General features: G+C 38.6%; 1 protein-coding gene across 1 annotated transcript in view; it reads right to left on the bottom strand.

Annotated features, from left to right (window-relative positions):
* Positions 1-27,512, bottom strand: part of ACACA (acetyl-CoA carboxylase alpha) — a 290,659-nt gene that overhangs the window by 64,533 nt on the left and 198,614 nt on the right. The window contains exons 45-47 of the mRNA XM_075264375.1: positions 18,687-18,830; positions 15,044-15,164; positions 5,001-5,097 (exon numbers count right to left, since the gene is read on the bottom strand). Of these exons, the coding sequence (XP_075120476.1) occupies positions 5,001-5,097; positions 15,044-15,164; positions 18,687-18,830 (362 nt within the window). The remainder of the gene's footprint in view (positions 1-5,000; positions 5,098-15,043; positions 15,165-18,686; positions 18,831-27,512) is intronic.

Below are 27,512 nucleotides of genomic sequence, written 5' to 3'. Positions count from 1 at the left end.
GAGTTTGTATGTTCTTGCCAGGGTATTCAGGTTTCCTCACATATTCCACAGCATAGTAAAAAATTAAGTGGCTACTTGGCCAGAGTGTGTATGTGTTTCAGATAGGGGAAAATTATTGAGAGCCTCATTTATAATGATCTCTGTACAACGCTGCAGAATAACATGGAGTCATATGAGCATTGGGAAATAATCATTTTGCATATTATTTTATCAGGATAAATTGTTATAGCAGTTTTACATCACTGAACAGCAGCAAACATTTCTGCCCTGATTAACAATACTACATTTCACAACCGCACCAAATACTATGCTTAAGGTGCATGGAATAAGGATGTGAGCTAATAATAAATATCTTTATCAGAGGATTATTATTTATGAAATGGGGACAAATGGCCCAAAACAACTTCTGCTTTCCATTATACTTCATATAAATTTTATCAGTCTCTGCACATGGAGATGCTACATCTTATTTTATGGCACATCCTCGGACTACAGGCTGGAGTATAATAAAAGACAATTTACAGCCAAGAACACATATATTACAAACATACAGTACACACAAAAAGATGAGTTTTGGAGGCACTTACAGGAAGCATTCCCTGCAGAATACAGTTATGTCTATTACATTCTTTCCTTGTCAAAATGTCACTGCTTTGAAAGAGACCAATTGTAGTTTTTATACATTAGTTATACTTTGGTGCCAGGTGGTTCAAAGTGAACAAAAAGTTGAACAAAGCTCGAGCATAGGAAGTTTCAGCAAATAAAGTTTTGTAACTACATAGAAGAAACTAGAATTCATCTGAACAATCCGTGTTATTTTATTTTAGATTATATCTAGACACATTAAATAGGGAAATTGGAAATGAATGGCAACATATTTGGAAATAAATGCGTCCTTATTTGTGTCCTGTATGCAGTGAAATCACAAGCTCTCTATCAAGTAGATAAGAAAAAGAGGCAGAACATTACAAGCACCCAGACTGGTGTTATGCCTCTAATACCACATATATGACACTAAGTTCCATGGCAGAGGTATCCCTTATATAAGATATAACCACCCCTTATATTTTTCTTGAAATCTGGCACCAGGCAATTATTCCATAAACTTACTGGTTTTAAAGAGAACCTGTCAGCGTGTACAGAGTGTATACTGCACATGATTGCCAGTGTGCCCCCTATCAATTGGGAGCTTTGGGGTTTTGCTTTTCTTTTAAAGGGGCTCTATCACTGGGAGAAGTCATTTTTAACTAATCACATCCTTGCATAGCCTTTAGAAAGTCTATTCCACACCTACCTTTAGTCTGTAGATTGCCTCAGTGGTTTCTGAATAAGTCCGTTTTTATTCATATGCTAATTAGACTGTTGCACATCGTGCACTCCTCTCCTATTGTTTCCTATGGGAGGCTGCTGCTGCTGCTGATGACTCAGCTTCCTGTTTGCCTCAAACACATAGGAGATAATAGGAGAGAGGAGGCTGCTGGGAACTTCCTGAGCTGGCTGGAGGCTCATTAGCATATTAATAAAAACTGACTTATTCAGAAACCACTGAGGCAATTTACATACTAAAGGTAGGTGTGGAATAGACTTTCTAAAGGCTATGCAAGGATGTGATTAGATAAAAATGACTTTCTCCAGTGATAGAGCCCCTTTAAATCTGTCCACCCATTCAAAATATATCGCTCCTGATGGGTTGTATAGAAAATGAGCTCTTATCGTACAATTCAGTGATACGCTTCTACTTTTTCAAAAAAATAACAAAAGGCTATCCCACATTGGTGAATAAGAGCAAAATAACATTAAATGTACAGTTGACCACATCTTTTCTTTTTTAAAAATGCAGCAGGAAAAACCTCCGCAGCAACATATCGCGGTTTTTCCCGCAGAGCTTTTCACAGAAAGTCCACAGAAGTTTTCTCAACAGACTTTCTGCTTCCATTATACCTATAGGGAAACCATCAGCATTTCTGTAGGTATAATTCCACATGCTGCAATTTCCATAACTGCAACGGTTTTGGAAAATCGCAATGTTACAAACTTTATAGAACCAAGTTACAGCTGGAAGGAGTGGTGGCCCAGATGGAAGAAACAAGAAATGTGAAAGATTACAGTCAGAGACATTACCTGTAAGTCACATAATTTTTCCTGTACTGTATTTACTGAAACTATCTGCAGAGCCTTGGGTAGCACTGTAAAGTCATAATGTTGGTATATCCAGGGGAACACTTGGATATGTTTGTACCCCATTTGCCGAACCCCTAGCTACGCCTCTTCTATGGACCAATTTTTTTTTTTTTTTATCCACTAATAGTAAATAAAGAATGACAGCAAGCAGAGATCTAGAAAACCTTGAGAAATTGAAAAAGAAATGATATTTGAAAGCTGTGTAATTTTTCATTATACAAACAATAACAATTATTTACTGAAACATAGCTGGCCTAAGCATACACTAGATTTATCATCTAGCATTAGCCACTGTGATAAATCTGGCGTATTCAGACTTCCTAAGATTACATTGTCTCGCTATTAGTAAACCTGGACCGTTGTTCATAGGGTATTTTATATTGCATTACTGACTTTCAGCTAACATATGACCACTACATTTATTGACTTGCAGACACACACATAAAATAATCTTTTGTACATATTTCTTATAAATGTAATTATGTCTGTTTATTTACTTACAATACCCTTTAGCATCTAACGAAGCACACATCATAAAAGCAACTAAACGGCAACACCATTGTATGATAAGTATAGGCAATATCTTTACACTGTAACAAATTAAAGTGGCATAATGCAACACAACCAAGAGGGCTGGATGGGGACACAACAATGTACATTACTAGCCAACAGTCAGATCCATAAACATCACAAAAGAAACACTTGTGATGCTGTCAAAGTGATATTTTCCCTTCACTGTTTGTCTAAAACTGGCCTTACAACTCATAATTGGATTATCTTTTTGTTACACAGCAAACAGCAGAGATATATACAAAAGTAAAAGTGAACAGTAATATATTCAGTATTGTTCCATTTTTTATGCTGATCCAGCTGACTCTGTTGACATTGATTTCAGTTTTGATTAAATAAATTGCATATCAAGCTGTATATCAAGTGTATATATTTCTTTAGGATGCATATAATTAAATAGGTGTCAAATGACATATGTAGGTTATAAGGATGATGTACAATGTCACCAGAGATTTAATGGTTAAGGAATACTCAATTATATTACATAAGGGAACCCCATGATTTTACATGAGGTAACCCGTTCTGTAATAGATCAGTCACTGCCATCCTTCTAGATACATACACCCAGAATCCCACTGAATAGAAGACACATTCCTCATAGCACATCATATACTGCTAGAGAAGATAACATTTGGACAACTCAAGTTAGAGAAGGCATTAAATGGGCCAGAATTGTCTACCCCATGACATCTCCAAATAGGCTTATATTAGCTTTCTTCCTGGGAATCCCTGGTACCTCATCACTGTTGGGGTAAATCCACATAGGACTTAAATTTGGCATAAGGAATCCATGATAAATCTTCAGTAATTGTCACTGACATAGATTTCATCTCGCTTAATGAAAGGGGTGAAATCCACACGGAAAATCAATGTCAATTCCTGCATGCCTGCGTGAGATTTGGTAAATCATCTACTTTGCAGCCGCTGGAAATACTGTATTTTCTGCTTGTAATCCTGTGGCAGAAAATCCACAGCATATCCACTACATGTAGAAACAGAATTAGAGGAAACTATTTGTATTGGCATACTGAAAAATGGTATATGGTCAGAGAACATAAATAACATATAGGATTTAGACACACATACTTGCCTAGATAGATTAACTTGCGCATCAGAGTCTAAATAACCTATAATTCTCTGCATCTCACGAGAAACAAACCTCTAGTAATAACCCCCCCCCCCCCTCCAAACACACATTTTACTATCCTTCCTTCTACAATGTTTGTTAATGCGAAATTCCAGGCAAATTTTCAGAATTCGTAAAATGGACAAATTAGGGGTGGGGGCATTTTTTTCTTGTTTCTACAAACCAGGGATATCAGTCTGATTTCTAAAGCGTATGTATATACTGCTTTACAGTATACACACGGAGAAAACAAAAATCCCCCACAGGAGCAATGCCTTTACACAAATGTAATACCTACATCTACTCCTTTATCATAGTCATAATTTTTAAAAATCTCTTACTCAATGGCATGTGTTAGTTACGTTAGTGGTTTCTTTTATCAGTAGTAGTGGTAGTATTCTTGTAAGGCTTGGATAAGACTGCCATCTAATACAGCTGTGAACAGAAGACGCAGTTTCCCTTCTCACTCGGTAGTTGATTTCTTTTAACAGCATGCAGCACAGAAAGTGCATTTACAATTCACTGCAGTGTATCTCCACAAGAGAGCCCAAACAACTCCAGTCAGAAAATTGTTGTTTTCCCAAGATGACTTCATGTTAAGGGTTTATTCTAGTCCCTGCACGCAAGGTGTTATAAGCACAAGATGCATGAAGAAGCTGGCATGGAGATCAGTTGACATCTTTGACCCTGGCAATCAGCTGTTATTGTCAGGAAAAGCCACATCTACTCATACATTTCCCCTGAAGCTGTACCTAAGAAGCCTTGATGGGACTGAAATATAGAACCTCTCTCTGTGTACCTACCAACATCTGAAATCCCATATTTCTAAGATCATACAATATATACCACAAAATACATGCTTTAATCCCAACTCCCTTTAAAATCCATGTCAGTCTCACAACAACAACAACAACAACAACAAACAACATAAAGGTCCCAGGATGATTGAAATGTACAGTATAATTCTCTTTCAGAAAGGATCATGCTACATTTTAAAAAAGCCTGACCAAACTAGGGTTCAGTGCATACATGAGGATTTTCCACAGACATAAAGGAGAGAGGACACTGAGGAAATTAAAAACAGTTTGTGAAATGAAACTTTTACTTAAGCACATTGCCTTACCTGGCTCTTCCAACGACTACAGTTTGTGCCCACGGCTGCATTATTTCCATGAAAGACCCTTGATCAAAAAATCCACTTAACCATTGTCCTTTCTGACCTATAGAAATAAGAGAAAATGTTGTTTATTGTATTATGTGAGCAGTTTTTGTGACACTGCATAATATTTTTCTTTCAGGTTGTATTTACATGAGCCATGATCTTTGTGCTTTTTTTTTTTTTTTAATATAATATAATATATATATATATATATATATATATATATATATATATATATATATATATATATTATAATGGCACCTGGATATGTACACTGAAACAATGGCAAGTCCATCAGTAAATAGCAAACATTAGGGACAGCCACTAATATCAACATTTTGCTTTCAGCACTTTCTTTTCAGTACAGCTTTATTACACTTTAATAGATAGCTCAGTATAAATGGTAATAAAGCATGTAAACCGTTTTTACATGTTTATTGTACACAAAAAGGCATTTTTAGTTCTCCTCTGTGTTCTTTTCTATTCCTTCATGGCTACTATAACTTGCTTTCTTGTGCCCCATCTTCATTGTATAAATTACAGTCTACTGGCAGCTGCCGTGGTAATTCTATGTCCCAAGATTCATTATCCCAAAATTACATAGGGAAGTGTGACCCGACCGTACCCATCTGAGGGTTTAGCTTATAATGGTATAGATCATTCCAAATTGTGAGCCGGACGCTAGAGAGTTACAGATGCAAATCTAAGGCACTAAAGAGGCTGCAGTCTGAGCCAATGTATACTGACTGTGACATACAGTAAAAACTGCTGCAGTAAGGAGCACAGTGGATTGTTTAGCAAAAGTCACTTTACATCAGAAACAGACAGCAGCCTGGAAGTGATTCAATACAACAGCAGAATACAAAGAGCTAAGGATTTACAGTTGTCACCGGATAAAAAGTTGCATTGCTGCTATGGAACAGCTCAGGTATTTTCTGCCTGCTATTATACTATGCAGAAATCTGCAAGAAATGGCAGTGGCATAATGGTAAAAATCTAATATTAGGGTTGTGAGGCCTCTGGCTTTCCGCAAACAACCTGTTGCTTCAGGATCTGTATTTAGAAAAAAAATAAAAAAAATAAAAATTATATAAATATATCCTGTAATTTTTCGCTTGGGCCATTAAGCCTAGTATTAGACTGACAATTACCAATTCTGTGGGGGTTTTCTTTGCTGCAGTCACCTCATTTACATCACATACAAGGCAGACAGGATTACAATAGGAGCTAACATCTTTTTACATGACACCTATCATTACATCCACCACTGACAATAGATGTGACAGTTTATCTACTCACTCTCCCTGAAAAAGAACATGCCTAAAATTTCTTCTATAGACCTCAAATTGTTGACTTCAGACTATTGCTGCCTGTGGGTATGATTATACCAGGGGTGGGCAATTATTTTTGCCATGGGGCCAAATGAGAAATTTAAACGGTTCTAGAGGGCCATGCGCGCCATGGCAAATTTAGCCTCACCCACTTCTACGCTGACTCTGCCCATTCTCAATTTTTCCAAGTGTCCCCACTAAGTATAATCCTCCTACAGTTACCCATTGTATGCCCCCACATTATAATGTTCCCCTCCAAATGTCCCACAGTATTGAGTCCCTCTCCTGGTGCCCCAGTTTAAATTGAGGGAAACTAGAGGGGACATTAAACTGGGGCAGCTGGAGGGGGACATTAAACTGGGGGCAACTAGAGACAAACATGTCCTCCTCCAGCTACTCCCCATGGTTTAATAGCCTCCTCCATCTGCTCCCCAGTTTAATGTCATCCTCCATCTGCCTTCAGTTTAACTGCTGCCCTACATCTACTCCTAGTTCCCCCCTCTTGCTCACACATACTGTCTTTCCTCTTTATCTTCAAGCAGCCTTCATTGCCGGCAGCTTGCATCAAACACACTGTCCTGTGTGGCTCCGCCCACTAACGAGTCTTCCACTAGCTAAGCGGGCCGGATAGAAGCAGTCATAGGGCCGGATGTGGCCCGCGGGCCGTACATTGCCCAGGTCTGGATTATACAGTAATCAAGTAGAAGTAAATTTTGCTGCACACACTATATTTGCAAATATAGTGTGTGGAGCAAAATTTACTTCTACTTGATTACGTAGGTCGAAGGACCTATTTTTTGCTAGCACCACAACTCTGCTATAAGAGTGGGCGGTTCCACCGTTATTTTGTATTATGGATTATACAGTAAATCATATCACTAAATACTGTTAACAGAGCAGAAAAGAAGCTAAGGGCAAGATAGCAGCTCCCATAGCCATGTATAGAAAACAGACTAAGAAAATCTATAAATAAATCTGAAAATTTAACTACCTGGTTTTAATAAGTAAATAAAAAATTGCAATACATTCATTTTAAAGTTTCTGGTGTATCCAACACAGATTAGTACTAATTTAAAGCAAGGATGAAAGGCCTAGAACAGATCTAGATATGCTGTATACTGTATGAAGTACAATGTGTGTACTGTGCTGTGTATCCCTCTTCCAGGGGTTGAGGGACTAGCCATCATCCAGCGAATTCACTTGGCCTGTGGGTCAGTCCAAGCCTAAATTTAACAAAGTAATCATAATTCCAGACATGAGTTCTTTGTCATCCTATAGGACTTTGGATACTTTATAAGCCATCCATCCATATAAAATAACCACGCGCCAAACATGCCATTTTCAGTCATCTTGACCAACAACCTTAATTAACCCCTAAACTAAACCTCCTCCCCATGCCTAACTTCTAATTTACTTCAATTAAAAAAAAATCTATAAATTAGTCATATCGCTGGAGCCTTCCTGTGTCCAAGAGCGTCCCTCCCCTCTTCCTCTCTGCTAGTAGTGGGCAGAATAGTTTAGTTAGGGAAATGGGAGGGTGGGAGGGGCTAATAATGGGCGGGATTGCTGGGCTTGGGAGACTGGGGGAGGGTGGAAGGGGCTAGTAACACGCGAGATAGATTAGCTAGTGAGACACAGAAAGGAGGAGGGGCGAGTAGTGGGTGGGATATTTTAGTTAGGGAGACAGGGAGGGGGAATATAATGTAGTGAGAGAGGAGGGGAGCTGAGTGAGAGGGTACTATTGTGGAAACTATACAGGAAGCTGAACACCATGTGAACAAATGCAGAGGATGCCAGCAGCAACCAGAGACACCCAGAAATCACTCCAAACACTGCTAAAGGTATATGGGTGTACTTAACCCATTACTAGGACTAACAGACTTTTCTTTAAAAAAAAATAAAATAAAAATTTTCTGCCCCAAAAATCCCTTTAAGTGTGTGTGTGTGTGTGTGTGTGTGTGTGTGTGACGAGGGGAGTCCTGATGGCAGTTGTGGGAAAAACATGATTCATCCTTTCCTCTAGAAAGAGATAAGATACTGCAGGGGTTATTTCTCTATTAAAATAAATATACACAATTGATGTGTAAGGCCAGCCTGAGAATATCAAAAGCTATCCAATAAGCGCTCCAGTTTTTTTTTTCTTTTATTGTATACCGATTCCCCCATATATATATATAATTGAGTACTATCTAGTTGCTGCTATCTGAATCTTTCTCTTCTGCTAGATTATGTGATTTCTTTCTAGCCCTCATAAACTCAACAAGAGCAAATGAACAGTTTAAAAAATCAGACCTTGACTTCCTGTAAAATGGACTATTTTATACACAGCAATGCTGTGCTGATGCACCATGGGGCTGATAGCAGGGCAAAGAGAAAGGGAACTGTAACAGACAATACAGAGTGTGCTCAGGAGGTGAAGTGAAGCTGATGTGCAAGATATGCACAGTATACATGATAAAATCTGGAGACAGACTATCAGTTGAAGGGTAATGGGATGGAAAAAAAGTGCTTCACTTGTTGAATGTTTGTTTAAAGAATAAACAGAAAAAATACAGGTATAGATAGATGATATAAAAAAATTGTCAAACACTCATAAAAAAATAATCCAGAAGTGTACTATAGTATTATGGTACGTCTGTACTTAGATATATTATTAGATTAACGTACATTAAAGAAAATTAAGGTATGTGACTTTTGCACAGTTCTGTTTTACATAAATAATAATAATAATAATAATAATAATAATTCTATATAAGCTATTGTATAACTTTAATTTTATTTATAGCCAACACTTTGAAATAATCTGTTGCAGACATAAGAATCATTCAGGGGGCATGTAACATTATGTGTGCTAAAGTTTATCGTGGAAAACAAGATTAAACTTCCATATTAATCTCTACTACACTTCATTAAGTTGGAAAATCATATAACAATAAGTTTATTATTTTTTTTTAGTTGTAATAAGAAACAAGCTACACAATCTGCATTGTGTCCGGTGAATGGCTGAATCAGCATGTTCACAGTATGGAAAGTGCAACCTTATGATTAATGTTTGCCACTGTCCATCGTATTCCTCGCATCGGACTCTTTAAACAAGCTAAAGCACTGCAAATAGTCAGAGCAGAAAACAGATTCATTTGAACCCCAACCTCTGAAATCATAAGCCCAAAACCAATTAAAACAATGTCTCCAAGTGCTGTAACCTTTCCTGACTTAAAGTGGCAGGCAAGAGTGTTTTATCATGGAGAAAAAAGCCTTGTAATTACTATGTTCTACATTGCAGGCTTCTTGGCCCCAATGTACAGTGTGAGCATCCATTCAGACCTATCTTCCAATCATAAGCCTGAGCGGCTGGTTTAGATTCTGGCCCAGTGTCTCGCGTCACATTGAAGAATCTCATAGCCCTATCTTCTCTAATAAATGGCTTTAACTTTTCACCTACCAGATATCTACTTTAACTTATCACCTGGAATCATCTGCTTTTCTTAACGCCTCCACTAAATTAAAATCTGAAAGCTACCTGATTTGGAGCCTGGCTGGAGCTAGCATTTCAGACAGGAGGATGAATAGTCGCACAGGGAATGTAAAAATATTATCCAAATAGAGCAAACTGAGCTAACCACAAACCTATTTAATGTTGCTTCAATCTCATTCACCTCTTCTTCACCGACTTTAAGGACATTTGCACATCTCAGCAGTGGGGTGTTATTAACTTTACCAAACAGCAATGTGAAGTCTGGTAAAGTCATTTTTGATCTTAAAAAGATGCCACCTTGGGAGTGTACATGTTATTCAGACACCGTGAACTTCATACCCATAATAAAATCAAACACCCTATAAAAATAAAATAAAACTACCAAAAAAGGCATACTAAATATGTCAACGTGCACACAATGATCCACAAACATTTTTGTGAAATACTAAGAAATATAATAATAATAATAATAATAATAATAATAATAATAAAGTGACAATGTATGAGCCTAATTGAAACTACAGGAGTATTAGAAAATACTAAAACATTCCTATAAATGAACAGCCATAACTATGAGGATATATACACCACTGTGGAAATGGTCTAAGTCAGAGTTACATACACACACTAAGTGTCATTTTCCACTATTTTGCTATGTTTTTATATAGATTGAAATGTGTTACTACAACTTACACTGGTTAAGTTCTACAGAGACCGATAGAACCCCTTGACTATAATGGGTCGGTCGGGTGTCTAGTGTTTTTAAAGTGGCAAACAAAAAAGACGTATGCACAGTACTTTTTTTGTCTGCCGTTTTTAGATGGACACTGCAACAGTCTCTCCTTTAGAAAAGTAGCCTTAGAAAAGAAGCGGCTGTAATATCATATTTGGACATGTACAGTGACAACAGAAACAGTGTTATTTTATTTTTCTGCAAAAAGTACATATTTGTATATTTTACACTCTTCAACATTGAAATTTCAACACCAAGAAATACAGGAGATAGCAGTTGTCTCCAAGATACGTACAGTACTGCAAGTGAAACTGGACATAAAAACCAAAGCCTAGGGTGGCAAACAGTATAATGACAAACCACCAGAAGTCATTTGTATGACACTGGCCTACTTGCCCAAAATCCAGCTACTTATCTTCCATTTATCATGCCACTGCTCTCAAAGGCTGAATGTACACAGCTAGACAGTAATGCAAAACTGGAATGGAGTTCTGTCCTCTTCAGCAATGAGTCCGACTTCTGTCTCAGACACTATGATAGCTGGAGATTGGTCTGGCGACCAAGTGGGCAACACCATGAGGAGGCCTCCTCAATGGAATGTCAAACCATTTCTACTCCTAGGGTAATGGTGTGGCATAATATATGGTAAATGGGACTCCTCTTCACTTCAGGTACATTAAAAGTTCGGCGGTACATTGATTTTGGTCATGTAACCAGTGATATCTCCATTTCCTAAAGTGTCTCAGGAGATGTTTTTCAAGAGGACAACATTAGGCTGCATGTTGCTTGTGCTACTGTGTACTGGCCTGCAGTATCTTAATATTTGTTTCCCCATTGAGCACATCCGAGATGTCATTGGTTGGCAATTGCAAACCAAGAAGTCAGCAGCCAATCTTGATGATTCGCGTGCCCAAGTGCATTCATCGTACCATTTATAACCTTAGAGAAAACACATAGCACAAGAGAGTTATATTAACATCAGACATACATATCTAACTCTCATATATAAACCCCATAATACAAAGCGTATCCCAACCATGCACTATATTCTATAATATAATATAATATAATATAGTGCATGGTTGGGATACGCTTTGTATTATGGGGTTTATATATGAGAGTTAGATATGTATGTCTGATGTTAATATAACTCTCTTGTGCTATGCGTTTTCTATATTTATATTTTGCTGTGTTTTTCACAGAAGTTCAGAGCACAACCCCGATGGACTTTTTGTGTCTGGGTTTGATTATAGTTTTTCTACAGGATGCTTTGTATGTATGGAGGTTTCTTACATTTCCTATAGTAATGGAGTTTTTCCTCACTACTTGACACTTGTCTTATATATTTATTTGTTTCATTCCGCTGGACATACACAGCTCCTTGTTGCTCTCTTCTATTACATCTCACCCATGTATTCCCTCAGTTTGAGGGTGTTTATGTGATAGATTATTTAATCTGTATAGAAGGGATGTATCTTTGAGCAGTTACAAGTTCATGATGTTATCACCTTGGACATCTATTATGCTATAATACCTTTCCGTACCTGTTGGTTACCCTGTTTGTGGAATATAGTGTCCTATGTGTCTATTTTAAGTCATGTGAATTTTTCATAAATAAAAGTTAATTTTTGATATATGCTGAGTATCCTTCAACTTTCTGGGATCTTCTATCCCCTCTCGTTTTCTTCATTTATAACCTTACTGATGGCTTTCCAGGGAGTGTAAATGTGTGCATGTCTGCACATGCCACTCATACTCAATACAGAAAATATGTTTGGAATATTTTTATTCCATTTTTCTATAATATGAATTACATTAAAATGTCTATTGACTTTTACTTCTTGGTGTTGCAATTTCAATGCCGAGGAGTGTATATGCAGATATGGAAGAGAATAATGTATATGTGAATATATAAAACCTGATATGAGAACCAAGCAATGACTGAAGGAGGTGTCACAGAAAATGGTGGGCTAATACAGAAAATGCATACATAGAAATTGCCTTTCATAAACTTGCCACAAAGGGGCTTTGTATACCCATTTAGAGACACACTCAGGTCTTATTCAGACATGGCAGATTTGAACAGTATTATGCATCAGTAGTCTGAAGCCTAAGCAAGAGAAGAACATAAACATAGGGGACGTATGAAAAAAAAAAAAAAAAAAAAAGATTTATTGCTTTTCCTTCCATGCTCCTGATTTCGTTTTCCAGATACAGATAAAAAATCATGTCAAAATCTACAGTATGTGACTGCATGTCTCTTGAATATTTAAGGAGACTTACAGTAAGACTTAGACTGGCCCATAGGTGAAATGCCCGAAGCAGTGCCGAGTTTGGTGGGCCTCAATCCCAATGTTAGGCGTTCATCCTAACATGCAGAGACCTAAACCAGGGAGAGCCCTTCACAGGGTGATTTGCGTATGGCCAATTGGAGTGGCTTTTTCAAGAGGCAGGACCTTTATAAAAGGCACAGCTAAATATATTTAGATCCCATAACATAATATCAGGCCCTGGACAGTTACTGGTTAAATAAAACAACTTAACCTACTGCAACATTTTTATTTACGCCATTTAATGATCACTATAAATATTGTGTTAATTTTACTGAATGAGCTCTGACTCAGTCAATATGTTTCTGACTACCAAACACAAAACTGTGGGTTCAAGATCCCAAGGAAACTAAAGGGAAATAACAGATTAAAATGTTAAAATGATTCCCAAGAAACCTCATTAAATATATTCACTGCACTGGCCTGATGTCACAGTGAAGTGAATATTAATGAGCCATGAAAGAGTCTCCCGAGAATCCAGCATTGACATGTCAGGTAATATTTGCTTGTAGCTGTATAGTGGACCTTAGGCATCCCAATCCAACACTGCATAATTAGTGAGTTAAAAAATGCAGTTCAGACCTACAAGTGACTTAAAAGCTAAGGCCCCACGTAGCATCCCTCAGCAAAAAATCACAGCGGGAAAAACCAGACTGACCGAGACTAGATCACAAAAGGCTGACACAATGTATTTGACTTATAGAAATTACCATATTGTACTGTGTGGGGCCAGGCGATGCAGGCACGTTAGGAGAAGAATGCCTGTGCCGTCCATATGTGCCACTATCATATGACTGGTGTGTCCTACATTAACATAAGCAAATTCCACTGCAGGGCCACCTGTCAATGTGGCCCCTCACCTTTTGCAAAACTAAAACTCCCATCATGCTTGGACAGTTTGGGGTGATGGGAGCTGTAGTTTGGCTACAGCTGCAGAGCCATTCAGGTTGTGCAACACTGCTGTCTGCATACAAGAGCGTTACACATCCTGTGGCCCTCCAGCAGCAGATTCCCTGCATCTTTGTTTCCCCCCTATTTTCCTCCTATAAAACCTAAGTGCGTATTAGGGTCCGGTGAGTCTTATAGTCGGAAAAATACAGTATGCAGATTTTCATTTCATGATCTGTTACTGTAAAACACCCTTAATATGTCTTTACTGTATTTGCACATGTACTTTTGAAAAGCAATAAAAAATTAATACAAAAAAAAGAAAAGCTGACCCTCAAAATCAGTCAGAAGTAGAGATGAGTGAACACTGTTCAGATCAGCCGTTCCGAACAGCACGCTCCCATAGAAATGAATGGAAGCACCTAGCACGGCGACCGGCCGCCGGCAAAGTGTTCGCTCATCTCTAGTCAGAAGTAATAAAGATCATCTTATTTGTTAAAAAGCTAGTGATTGAATTCCTATGAAAGTACATTTGCAAACTATGCAAATAATTATACAATATTAATAACGGTATAATATAAAAAAAAAAAAAATATTCATTTTATGAGTCTGTTTATGAGTATTTATTTTTGGAGTCTTCGACTCCACAACCCTTCATTGGACCCTACTTATCCTTATGACAAGGTTTTCTGGGTGGTTAAAGCCTGCCTGCATAGCCAATTTGGTCCTTTTCACACTAAGCAGATAGGGTTTGGGTTTTTTTTTTTCTTTTACATCTGGAGTAATAATAGTATACTACCCACCTTCTGCGTGTACTCGACTGGTCCAAACATGGGTCTCCTAAGTAGTTTGTATCCATGGGGCAGTCCTTCCTCCCCACCCCTCTAACAGCTATGCTGTGGCAGAGCATATTCTCTTGTCTGCCCTCAACATTGCACTATAGAACCAAACTTAAAATTGACACTCTCAGTCTTCATGAGAAGAGACATTTCTCCCTCTCTGTCTCTATAGCTCCTCATATTGGGTAACCCTGCCTTCCCCCTCCAGTTTGGACTCTGGTTCCTACTGAAAATATTTGCAGGACAACCCTTTTAAGGTTTTTCATTTTAGCCAGGAAGACGACTGACTGTCCACTGAATGTCCCTTGGTAGAAAAACAGAGCATAGCATCTCTACTGAGATCTGAGGTGCCTTTACAGGTCTATAAATCACATATTTTCTACATCACGTGATACTGATATATGTACAGACCTGGGTGATGTCGGCCAGCCAGCATCCATCTAGGATCATAGGGAGCTTTGGTGGGAACAAACTCAATCTGTCTTTCAATTGGATCCTTTGGAGTAATTATGGGCACAGGACTGGATATGCACTGGTTTTAAGAGAACAAAAAATAGAAATAGCAATTTAGCTCTGTCTAGAATAACAAGATGTACATTGTAAAAGGCAGTAAAATAATTTATTCCACAAGGTACAAGTTTAAATTCCATTGCACAATATATTTATCAACTGTGCACACAAAACATATTATAATATATAACTTACACCATAATGTGCGTTTCTGTGAACTGTACATGTTGCTCATCTTGTACTAAATGAATGATTTTTTTTATTTTTTACCAATCAATATTTATTGTTTACAGAACATAAGCAGAAAAGTGGATATCAAAATAAATAATGCAATACAAAGAAATAGGATACCAATAGACATGTAGAAAGGTAATGACAAAAAAATCATCAGGTCTACGTATAACAAAGTGCCTAACAAACAATACAGTCTATAGTGTGATGAACAGGTGGAACATACATGGAAAAAGGAAGAGAGATAAAAAGGAGTAAAATAGAGGAGGAAGTCAAGGGAAAGGAGGATGGTAAGAAAAGGGGGGCATGGAGGGCAAAGTGAGACACACTATATCAAGAATATGGCCGTAAGTTGACGCAGAAAACAGGGTCTTTGGTTTGGGATAACAGTAATATTGGCCATCATTAATCATAAAGGAAAGGGATTGTTCAGCAACTGTTATTTACATGCAGTGAATATGTGGACAAACTACATTTCCCATGATTCATCTGCCTGCTCTGACTCTTTGTGTTCCCTTCTGCATTCTCCCCTGCAATGTAATAAATAAATCATTTCCACATGCTCCTGTGATGTTTCGTTTGCAAAGTCACCTCCCCTTCCCAGTGAGCAGCAAACAGAAGGAATGACAGCAGGCAAATGAACCATGGGAAATATAGTTTGTCCACAAATTCATGTAATACATGTAAATAACATTGATACAAGGAGCAGCAAGTAAAATAAAGCTAAGCCTAGCACTCATATGGATGTATTTGCAGATAAGTTTTGGAAGCTGCAAAACCCCTTTAAAATCTCGCACATACACTGTACGTGGCTAGATGATCTGAGGGAAGCAGTGAAGAACTGTTCGAGGAGGGATCATCTGTAAAGAAAGGGCTGGTAAGAATTTGAAACAGCTGATGATGATGTGGTGCTCAGGGAACAGTGATAAGGCTTCCAGTGATCCTTGAAGAGTAATTAGTATATCAAGAAAACCAAAAACAGCTGCACGGATCAATGAATTAAAGGTATGCCTATAGTAGCCTTTCTACAGGCTATGTAAAGATATGCTTATTTTAAAAAAAACTATATAAAGGGGATCTCCTGCGTCATTTTCTTACGGCTGCCAGGACATTCCATGTCACTGGCGCAGTCCCACACCTCCCCCTCTCACAGAATGTCTCCAGTAGCTTCTCCTCATCTGTAGAATGGAGAGCCTGGTTGCGAGGAATTCGCCTGATTCTTCTAAGTTTAAAAGCCCTCTGGCGGCTGTGGGTGGTGTTCCAGGAGACATCAGAGTTCTCCTCTCTATTCAGTTGAGCTCCGAGACAACTGGAATATGTCCTTTCCAGCCTTGCCTTCTCTCTCCTCCTTTTCCCTTTTTTTTGTTTCCTGTCTTTTGTGTCTTTCCCCTCCTGTTTCTTGTGACTGATCTATGTGTCGTCCGTCTCCCCTTCCCTCTAGTTCATCAGGGGTCCCGCCCCTGTTCCTTTTTGAATTGTTGTGTTGGTGACCACTACATATTTCTGCTGCTGGGGGTTCCCCCAACGGCATTTGTCTTACTTCAGGTCCTGCGTGGTCTTTTTGGTGGAACCTTCGGCGCACGGCCTGTTTTTCTTTTTCTTTGTTTTGCATTTGTCATTGTTTTATTTTTTGATCGCTATGATGTATCTACCTTTATTAAAAAATTTAATAAAATCTAATTACACCTAAAAAAAAACAAAAAAAAAAACTATATAGCCAATGATAGACTATCATTAGGCTCATTGGTTGTTCTTGGCTTTACGTTCTGGGCAATTTAGGTTCATTTATTTTATGCCTCGAAGATATGGATCTCTTGAAGGAGTTTATTAATATGATGGCCATTCCCTTTTGAGCATGGTTCCTTGTTATATGAATATGCCTCCAAGTACGCTTTTAAATCCTCAAGGGAGATGATACAACACTTAGAAACGTATGTGTTACATGGTTGGGCAGATACAGGTTAGCAACAATAAGGCCGGGTTCACACGGAGTATTGTGGCTCGTCATTTGGTACGTACACGCCGCGAGATCTTGCGGGCCGTATACGCTCCCATTGTTTTCAATGGGAGCCGGTACTGTACACGCGGCGCTATTTTGCGGCCGCCGCAAAATCACGGCCGCATTAAAAATAATGGGAGCGTATACGGCCCGTAAAAGATCTTGCGGCGTGTACGTACCGAATGACGAGCCACAATACTCCGTGTGAACCCGGCCTAAGGGACTGCCTGCAAATGCGTATCTGTGCCTTGTTGGGCAGATACAGGTAAGGGGCAGCAGAGTAGAGACTATTCTGTACCCAGGGTCGACCATGGGAGAAACTAGCAGAGTCCAGACATGGTTTTAGAAGGCCAAAAATGGTCATATCGTAAGATCTAATTAGAGTGTAGATATTGATATGGGTCAGCTGACCTGGAAACCCATTGGTCTCAATGTCCAATGGAGAGTTGGCCTTGTTTGTCAAGTATGAAGTTAAACATGCTTTACAAAGATGGAATCATCTTGTGTCTGTGTAACTATAGGGATCCCTCACACCCAAATGTTATTTTTTTTGGTTGTGGTTCTAGGAATCGTTGGCTAATGTCACAGATAGTCTGGATATGTTGAGTGTGTAAGTCTAGCTCAGTCTGATGGATTGTCTGCCAAGGATTGCACTACAGCAAAGTATGTGAGTGAGATCATATTTCAAACAGTGGAATTCAGTTTTGTATACCATTTCAAAGTGGGTAATGCACCCCTACATGTCGGTTGCCATTGGCATAGCTACCATACGTCTATTCAAATGGGCGATTTTGCCAAGATCTCTGTGATGTATATTGCTGAGGGTGAGTAATTGGTCCAGCTGGTGTCTTATATTGTTTTTGGGCTTCCCACTCATTAGAATGGTATGTTGTACTACTTCTGAGGCATGATGTTGGGGAAAGTTTAGCAGCTGTCACTCCATTCAATTGCATGGCACCAAAGTCAGCTCACACCATGCCCTTTTAAAATGTTTTTAATATTCTATATATTAAAGGGATCCTATCATACAAACCCTTTTTTTTGTGAGTAACACGTCGGAATAGCCTTAAGAAAGGGGGGCGTCCCCAATGCTGCGAGAGAACTCTCTCCAGCGCCGCCTCCATTTTCGTCAGCAGAGTCTTCTTCATCCTCTTCTTCTGGAGGTGGCTTGTAACTTCTAGGCCTCGGGCCTTGGGCAGAGCAGACTGCGCATGCCCACAGGCCACGAGAAAATGGCCGCTTGCACAGTATAATCAGCTACAAAATGTATATTATATTGGAATCAGTGTATCATAACTTGCTAAAGGAATTTACCTTAGGCATGTAGGAAAGCCACTGCAGTATTGTGTACACTCCTTCAAAGTCATCATACACAGTGCTGTGAGTAACACCATTGTTGTGCATGATGTGGATGCCACCAAGCTGGTTGTTTGATGTGTAGACCTCCCGACCAAGCACCTGCAAAAAACCCCAAACAAACCAATGAATGAATAACTACAAAGCCAGTCATCAGGTATCTGACTATCTCTGAACATAAAAATGTGATGTTTAGATATGAAAACTGATATCAAAACCAACTGTCCAAATGGATTCTGTAATAAAGAAAAAAAAGTTCCAAGTATAAAATAAATCTTGCTGCTGTTGAGATCTTTGTAATGGTAGTTAATGCCAAATTTACCAGGTTACTTCGTGCATCAGTCTTAATCCATTTGTTTGCTAGCGTCAGATGCTCCAGAATTATTAAGAAGCCTCTCAATAATTTTGTCAGGTCTCTGTAGGTCCTGTGCTTAGGAATTGAGCCCCTGGCTGGCAGTTGTAATTCCTGCCAGTTTTCTGGCCAGACTTGATCCTCACAATAGGCAAAAAGTCACATTTTTTGTGCACAAACGTGTTATTTGGCAAAAATTCAAGGCATGATAACTTAGCCCCTAAAAGTTAATCTTGGTGACAATCATTTTGAAAGCATTCTCCACCTCCACTCATAAGTATGAATTGCTGTGTCTCCTAAGAATAATTCAATTCTTAAGCCCACCCATTTTCACAAGGATATTCACAAATTTTACATGGATAACATATTTGAACACTTTGCTGAAGGCAACAGTTTTGATTTTCTCATTGTATTTCTTCATATCTTCAACAATATTTCTTGTTGTTCTGCACATCCTAATACCATCCAGTTACTTGAAGTGATATTAGACTTTAGTTTGGATTGAACATTTTCTTTAGTGCAATTTGCTGGCATCTGAAGGGGTAATATAGTACATAAGATATATGGAAATTAAAGTATAGCAGAGATATTTTGAAGTAATTCTTTCATTAATATGTATTATGAAGGGACTTTCGTGAAAGATCCTAAATATTCTTTAAACTAAAACAGAATGAAAACATTGCATGATGTAGAGACAATATATGGAACAAGACCACTCTGGCTCCAAAAATATAAAGTAGCTGAAAACGATTCTCTGCAGTCATCTCAGCCTGGTAGTCAAAGGGTTCATCTGTGTGCAAACAACACTACTTTTCTCATTCTCCTGCTGTCTCTTCCCATTTGCCCTCTTGCTGACTGATACACTGATCTCTCGGTCACTCTGCTTTCTGCTTCACTGAGTCCATATTACTAATAACACCTCCGACACGGCCAGTTTACCTCATGAAAGCAGGAGCACATCATTACAAAATAAACTCATAACTTTGACACTCTAGCAAATACACGTCGTTTGTTATTTTTATGACTCCAGCATTTTTTTCAACAGCTAGAGAGGGCATTACCTACCACTTCCGACCTTCCCGTTACTCCCATTTATTTTCCTTACACAAAGAAAAAGAAACAATACAACAGTATCACATTCGAAAATGATGGACAGAAGATATCATATCTGAAGAAAGGACATAGCAGGCCACAGCCAAAAAGCACCACAAAAATAACCATAGGGGAAATACATTGCTGTTTTTCTTGTAGCGTTTTTACAGAAAGTCTGCAGAGGAAAATTTTCTGCTTCAATTATACCTATATGGAAAAAGCTAGCTTTTCCATAGGTATAATCAACATGTTACGAATTACAAAAATTGTTTTTTATTGTTTCCATTGTTTTTTTTAAATCGCAACATGTCCACTGCGAATATTTTTCTGCAATGTGTGGCTGTGATTAGCTAGAATCCCATCTACTTTGGAGGTACAGTAAAATGCCACATTTTTTGCTGCGGTACATCCACTGCAGCAAAATCGTGGCATTTATGCTACATGAGGCCCCGGCGTAAAAGAATTTTTACTACTGTGAGGATTTTAAAGTACACAATGACGTTGTCCACACAGAAAAATGCACCATACCAACTGGGGGTATGTAGGCCTATTAAAAATCTAATAATCAAGCCTGCATGGTCACGCCCATAGGCCCACCCCGGCCCCGCCCACGTAGATCTTTTGCCTTGGTCAGCTAATAAAGTAGCTCACACGCTGAAAAAGTGTGAGCAGCCCTGGGATAGAGGATAACTCACTGCTCTCTGGGGAATCTGAATTCTCTGTTACGTACAGCTCTGCCATCAGGACAAGCAGTACAGCTAATTGCAATTTGCTAATAAAGTAAACACAAAGTAACATTGAGTCTTTTCTCTGTGTAAGTGTTCTATACAAACTTGTGTAGTGTAATTTACATTTACTGTGCATATTATTTGATCTGCATTTATATTAGATTTATACTAATCCTAATAAATAATTTCTCATGTATAGACAAAATCTATATCTATTGAGGTACTTCACAATGTCCTGTTCATGAAACAGTCAAAGAATGTCTACCAACTTGCTGAAGAATACAGGAAGTGAGAAGAAGAGAAAGCAGACAAAGCTGCTGAGACAGGGACATGGGAAACCCCTTTAGGTTAAGGCCCCATGTTGTGGAAAAGGGGGGGGGGGGTTTGCTGCAGATTTTGCCACTATTTTTTATTTTATTTTATTTTTTTTAGAGCAAGTGGATTGAGCAGAAGGTAGAATTATATATTTTCCATTCCTTTTGTAGCCAGATCTGGTTTTGGCTAAAATAAATGCAGCAATATCTGCAACAAAAAAAAGCTGCTTTTCCGCAATGTGGGGCGACAGCCTTAACCTCTTGTAATGTCAGAAAGGAAGTGTCAGGCAGGGGACGTGATGCAAAGCTCCAATCAGAGGCAACCAGTGGCAGACCTCAGAATCATACCCCTTGCCTGTTCCTGCCTGACACTACCCTCCTAACAGTACAGAGGCGAAACAACATATCAGTCACCAAAATTAACTGCACTGATTGCCCAGGAAAGGTGGGCCTAGGGGAAAAATTCCAATGGCGGAATGAAGTGGAGCAGGAGAAAGATCCTCTTTAATGCTAATAGTTATCACATATATTAAAGTCAAAGTTATTTTCAATAAAAATGTCAAATACTTTACTGACAGATATAACAAATTTTCACATATTTGTGACAGCTGATGTATTTAGCAACAGGAGCTAGGCAGCTAGTCCCAGGTCCCAGCTAAACCCATAGACTCTGGAATTTAGTCCTGGGTCCCAGCTGCTACATGAAAGTCAGGAGCTGTGTGCCTGTGGAATGACAGTACCATACTATTATGTTGCTGAGTATTAATTATATGCTCAGTGTGATGCAATAGTATAGCATATAGTAGGAAAGAGTTAATCAAATTGATTAATTTGCCATTTCAAAGAAACACAATTCTGATTTTCATAACAATTGTGAAATTGATGTTAGCCCTGCTCTGAAGTCTGATATATTTCATGTAGGTGTTCTGTTCAAGCCACAAACTATGATCAAGCATCAGAAAAATAACAGAAAATCTTGTTCAAAAGGAAAAAAGAACACAGATGTAGCAGAGCTGGCTGTGCGCTGAACACAGAGCTGGCTGTGCGCTGAGCGCTGCTACATCTGAGATATAGCAGAGCTAGCTGTGCGCTGTCGCAGAGTTCAGCGCACAGCCAGCTCTACTACATCTCAGATGTAGCAGAGTTCAGCGCACATCTCTGCTACATCTGAGATCGGACCACAATGGAGACTGCTGTGGACCGATCTTAGACTCCGCCTCCTCCTGCAGAACCAGCGTTGATTGGCCAAATGCTGTACACTGTATGGCATTCGGCCAATCAACGCTGGTTAATGCATTCCTATGGGAAAAAGTTAGCTCCCGCATTATTATTGGCGTAATACAGTGACTTGGGCCCCCAAGGCATGCTTCCCCTGCTGTACCAGTTGCATTCCAGAGGTGTTATCATCATTTACTGAGGTGTCATAGTGGACTTGGTGACTCTCCTGAGTCGAATAGTGGTTTCCCCTGAAACAAAGCTTTTTTTCCCCATAGACTATAATGGAATTCGATATTCGTTCAATAGTCAAATATTGAGGGGCTATTTGAAATGAATATCGAATATTTCACTGTTTGCTCATCTCTATTAATACCTGGTCAAAAATCTTTGGAAGTGTCTGTCTTTTTAAATAAAGGACTAGGACACTAAAGAAATGCAATATGTAAGCTGTTATCCTATATGGAAGTGTATTTATGTGCATATATTAAGTGCATATATAGAAGTGCAAGCTATATGGAAGTGCATTTTGAGCTTCAAACTTGAAATACAGAGATGTTTTGGTATACGTCAACATATTATACAGGTAAAATACTATTGAAGCCTGTAGGAGATAAATACATTCTTACTAAAACTAAAGGCGGCTCATCCTATAGGTTCATAGCCCTGTATATATTATGTACTGGGTTCAAGCCCTATCTTGCGCCTAATGAAGAAAAAAAATAGATGGAAGGATGTTCTCAGTTAAAGCTTTAGTTTAGTTTTACTTTTTTTTAAATGATGAAGTTATATACATATATATACATATATATATATATATATATTATATATATACATACACACACACACACATGTATATATTTTACAATAAACAAATTTTTAGTAGTATATTCAGTAGTCATCACAAAACAGACAGTAACATATATGTATTTGGTATTGCAGTAAAACAAATATTTAACAAAATTACTACCGGTAAATGGTGTAAATAAAAATGGGGCAATTGTTTATTTTATTTAACCAGTAATAATCTGTGGTCTACTCCTACTATATGATTCTGTATGTAGCTATCCATTTTTATAAAGGCCATGCCCCTTGAAAAGGCCACTCCCACTTTCTGATCAATACATGTAACATACTTGTGTTCATATCAACTCTAGACACATTAAGTTAAATTTCTGTAGGAATTTAACGAAAAATAAAAAATTGTAAACTTCCAAAATACGAAGTGTGTTACATTCTAAGTATATTAAATAGATCTATGTAATTGTCTTGGCCATAAAAATTACAAATTCATGGCTCTAAACATGCTGAATTCCTTGTAAGTGAAAAGCTGCATAAGAATGCAAAACTGCCTTCATACAAACGTGATGCTGCTTATCTCATTCCAGGCCTGACAGTTCAAACTTAACACGGCTGACAGACAATGGACGCAGTTTAATATACTGTCAGGATTTTTTTTTACTCTAAATCTTTCTTCAGAGATCAAGATAAATCCATGCTTTCTTTTTTCAGTGCTCTGCACACATCCAAGTGGAGTGGCAGCACATTGTGAGAAATTCTGCAAATGAAATCCCTATGAAACACTGAAAGAATGTGCTACTGAACTGTCAGTAAATTCGTCAGAGTAGATATAATGGTGTTACCATACATTTACATTACATTGATTCATGTCGGCTCTCTTTACCTCCATCTCGCTATAGAAAACATGTACATCAAGACTAGATATGACCTAGGCCATTGTTAATGATTGTATCGCAATACGGTAGTCCAACACAGTGTTCTTCACACTAGCAAACTAAAGAAACATGACCACACTAACAAAGAACTTAACTGAATACTATTTGCAATATCTGGGGTAGATTTTATTTTACAAATGTGACTGAATGTCTCTCCTTGGGGACACACTGTGATATAGACAAAAATTAGATTTTTATTTCTTATAAATGTGTTTCATTGATCCTAAATCCTCACATTTTCCTCGGTCACGTGTATATTTTGATAGACACGGCTTCATAAATATGGTGTTCCGCCATATCTTTCAATGGCATAAATATATTGATAAATTAAGTCTACAACCCAAATCCCCTGCTTGTGTTCACAAAGTACGGCTATGGTTGCTTTGGCCGTGGCTCATGTGACGAGCCAAATACAGCAAGGTATCTTATGTCCGTACATGTAGTGGTTTTGCAATGATTGCAAAAATTTCATATCAACCTTAAAGGGGTAAAGATCTTTATTATGGGAAAAAAAGGGAAAGTACAATTGAAAAAAACAAAAGACATACATGTCCATCAAGTTCAACCAGGGATTGGGAAAGGGCATGACGTTTTATACATTTCCATAAGCATCAATACTATTTTGATCTTAAAAGGTTATGAAATCCTTTTTTGAAGCCATCAACTGTGACCAGCTCTTGGGGTAGGCTACTCCACAGATTCACAGTTCTTACAGTTAAGATGCAGTGTATGCCCACTGTGGAGCATACAGTACTGTGTGGGGGTCCACTGTGGAGCATATAATACTGTCTGGGGGTTAAATTGCCATGATGGCACTTTGAGATAAATTAGTGGATTTTGGGTTTCAGTTGGGGCAGAATAGAATGTATGGCACGCTGTACACGCCACAGCGACTTTAGCCACACCAACTTTTACAGCAACTTAGTTCATTTCCCTCCATTTCTCTTTGTGCTCCACACAGTATAATACCCCTACAGTCACCCTTAGGCTGCATTCACACGGAGTAAACGCTGGCGTTTTTTGTGTGTTTTTTGCACATAGCGCCGCGTTTACGCCGCGTAGCGTCGCGTTAACGCCGCGTTAACGCCGCGCTATTTAGCGGTGGCGTTGCCCGGCGTTAACGCGGCGTATACGCGGCGTTAACGCGGCGCTACGCGGCGTAAACGCGGCGCTATGTGCAAAAAACACACAAAAAACGCCAGCGTTTACTCCGTGTGAATGCAGCCTAAGAGTGCATTCACATGGAGGAAAATGGTGAGGAATTTGGTGTGGAATTTCAGCGCTGAAAAAAAAAACGGATTCCTTTTTCTGTGTGAGAAAACACTGGTTAAGAAATGCCAAGAAACACAGCGTTTAATAGAACAACCCAGTTCTATTAAAAGATATTTCAAAGACACATTCTCTATCCATAGGGCAGGGAATAAGTGTCCCCTAAATCCTTCTTGTGCTTGTAGCTCAAGTGCAGTCCTAACAACCCCACATCAGCTAATGAAGCGCCGGTGTCATAAATGCAATGACACTTCCTTCACAAGGAGGATGCACTGAGACCTTCAGTCTTCCGTTTTCCTGTTTACTGGCGACCCGACTGTCAATGTGACATTTATTTCCTATTCTGTGTCTAGGAGATATGAGTCTTTAATTGGGCAACTGCTTTAAACAAGACCTTTCACCACCTTCAAAGTCTATCAATAAGTAGCTGCTACTCCACTGATTCTAGTACAGTTAGAATTTTTTTCTCTAGCCCCCACCATTCCTGAGCAATCAATGCTGTTAGTACTTTGGTGTCTGATATGCTATTTAGGCTCTGTACAGTTCGGAGAATGGTGTAAGGTGGATGCAGACAAGAGGGGGGTTGATTCTGAGCTATAACACTGGCTGCCTATGACTGGAGCTCTGAATCACACCTCCATGCCTGACACTGCCCTTCTGATATTACAGAGCTTAAACAGAAAAATAGGCAAAACTAACTGTACTGGAATCAGTGGAGCGGTACCTATACACAGATGCTAATAACTATAATTGGTGAAGGTGGTGAAAGGTCCTCTTTATACAGGAGCCACATGAGATGAGCGCACTACAATATTTTGTGCCAAAGCTTCCTCTGTAAGTTGTCATGGCGAAAAAACACCAGAAATTAGGCACTTTTTCATGACGTGCAGATTTCTCATTCTCAATAACGGACAAGTCACTCTATGCTGTCTGTGAATGTGATTTGATTATAGGGGTTGCTTGCTTAATATTATTTATGTATTTATTTATGGAATATCAATTGTAATTTTAAAGGGAATATCCAGCTCCTTTTGGATTGGCCATCAATATTACATGCATTATTAATATTAGATCAGCAGGGGTCAGGCAGCCAGGACTCCCTGCAGATCAGATGTTCCAGGACATCATGGCTCCCAGCAATGTTTACATGCCAGGAGCCCAGAAGCTCACTCGTCAAAGTGCAGCAGCAGCTTTAGACACTGTGACGCTGTGTCATAGACTTCAATGGGGTCCTAGTGGAAAGTGGATAATTCCTTTAAAATTTTCCTGACATAGCCCTCTTATACACATGCACCTGTTAAGAAACCCACAAATCAATCCTAATAAATGCATCTCATGACATCAGTCATGTGACCACTGGTATTCAATTACCACTATCCAGCTATCTCACAAGTGCATAGTGTTGTGGACAGAACATATACAGTATCACTAAAGTAGCAGCTCTCACATTCTTTTCTGTCTTCTCTCATTTTTTCATACGGTTAACTTTACTGATAAAATGACATCACCTAAAGACAGTAGTGATTTTTTTTTTTTTTTTTTTTACACTTAAATTGCCTAGAAACAGGCCTTAATATTATAGAACACATGTACATTCAACCAATAGTTCATGGATGTGAGATAAGACTGTTGCTTACTGAATGAAGAGTCACATGAGGATGAGTTTAATGCGCTTTGTCAAATGATATATGTCATATTTAGTTCTATTCATTTAGTTTATGGATTCATTATAAAGGACTGACTGATCCATGGGCTATAGTATTCTACATTTTAGAGATGGATGTTTACCAGCTGATATTACAGTCCTATGAAAAAGTTTGGGCACCCCTATTAATCTTAATCATTTTTTGTTCTAAATATTTTGGTGTTTGCAACAGCCATTTCAGTTTGATATATCTAATAACTGATGGACACAGTAATATTTCAGGATTGAAATGAGGTTTATTGTACTAACAGAAAATGTGCAATATGCATTAAACCAAAATTTGACCGGTGCAAAAGTATGGGCACCCTTATCATTTTATTGATTTGAATTCCCCTAACTACTTTTTACTGACTTACTGAAGCACAAAATTGGT

This window comes from Leptodactylus fuscus, chromosome 2 (genome assembly GCF_031893055.1).
Source record: "Leptodactylus fuscus isolate aLepFus1 chromosome 2, aLepFus1.hap2, whole genome shotgun sequence".
Taxonomy (NCBI): domain Eukaryota; kingdom Metazoa; phylum Chordata; class Amphibia; order Anura; family Leptodactylidae; genus Leptodactylus; species Leptodactylus fuscus.
This window is presented reverse-complemented; position numbering and strand designations above follow the sequence as displayed.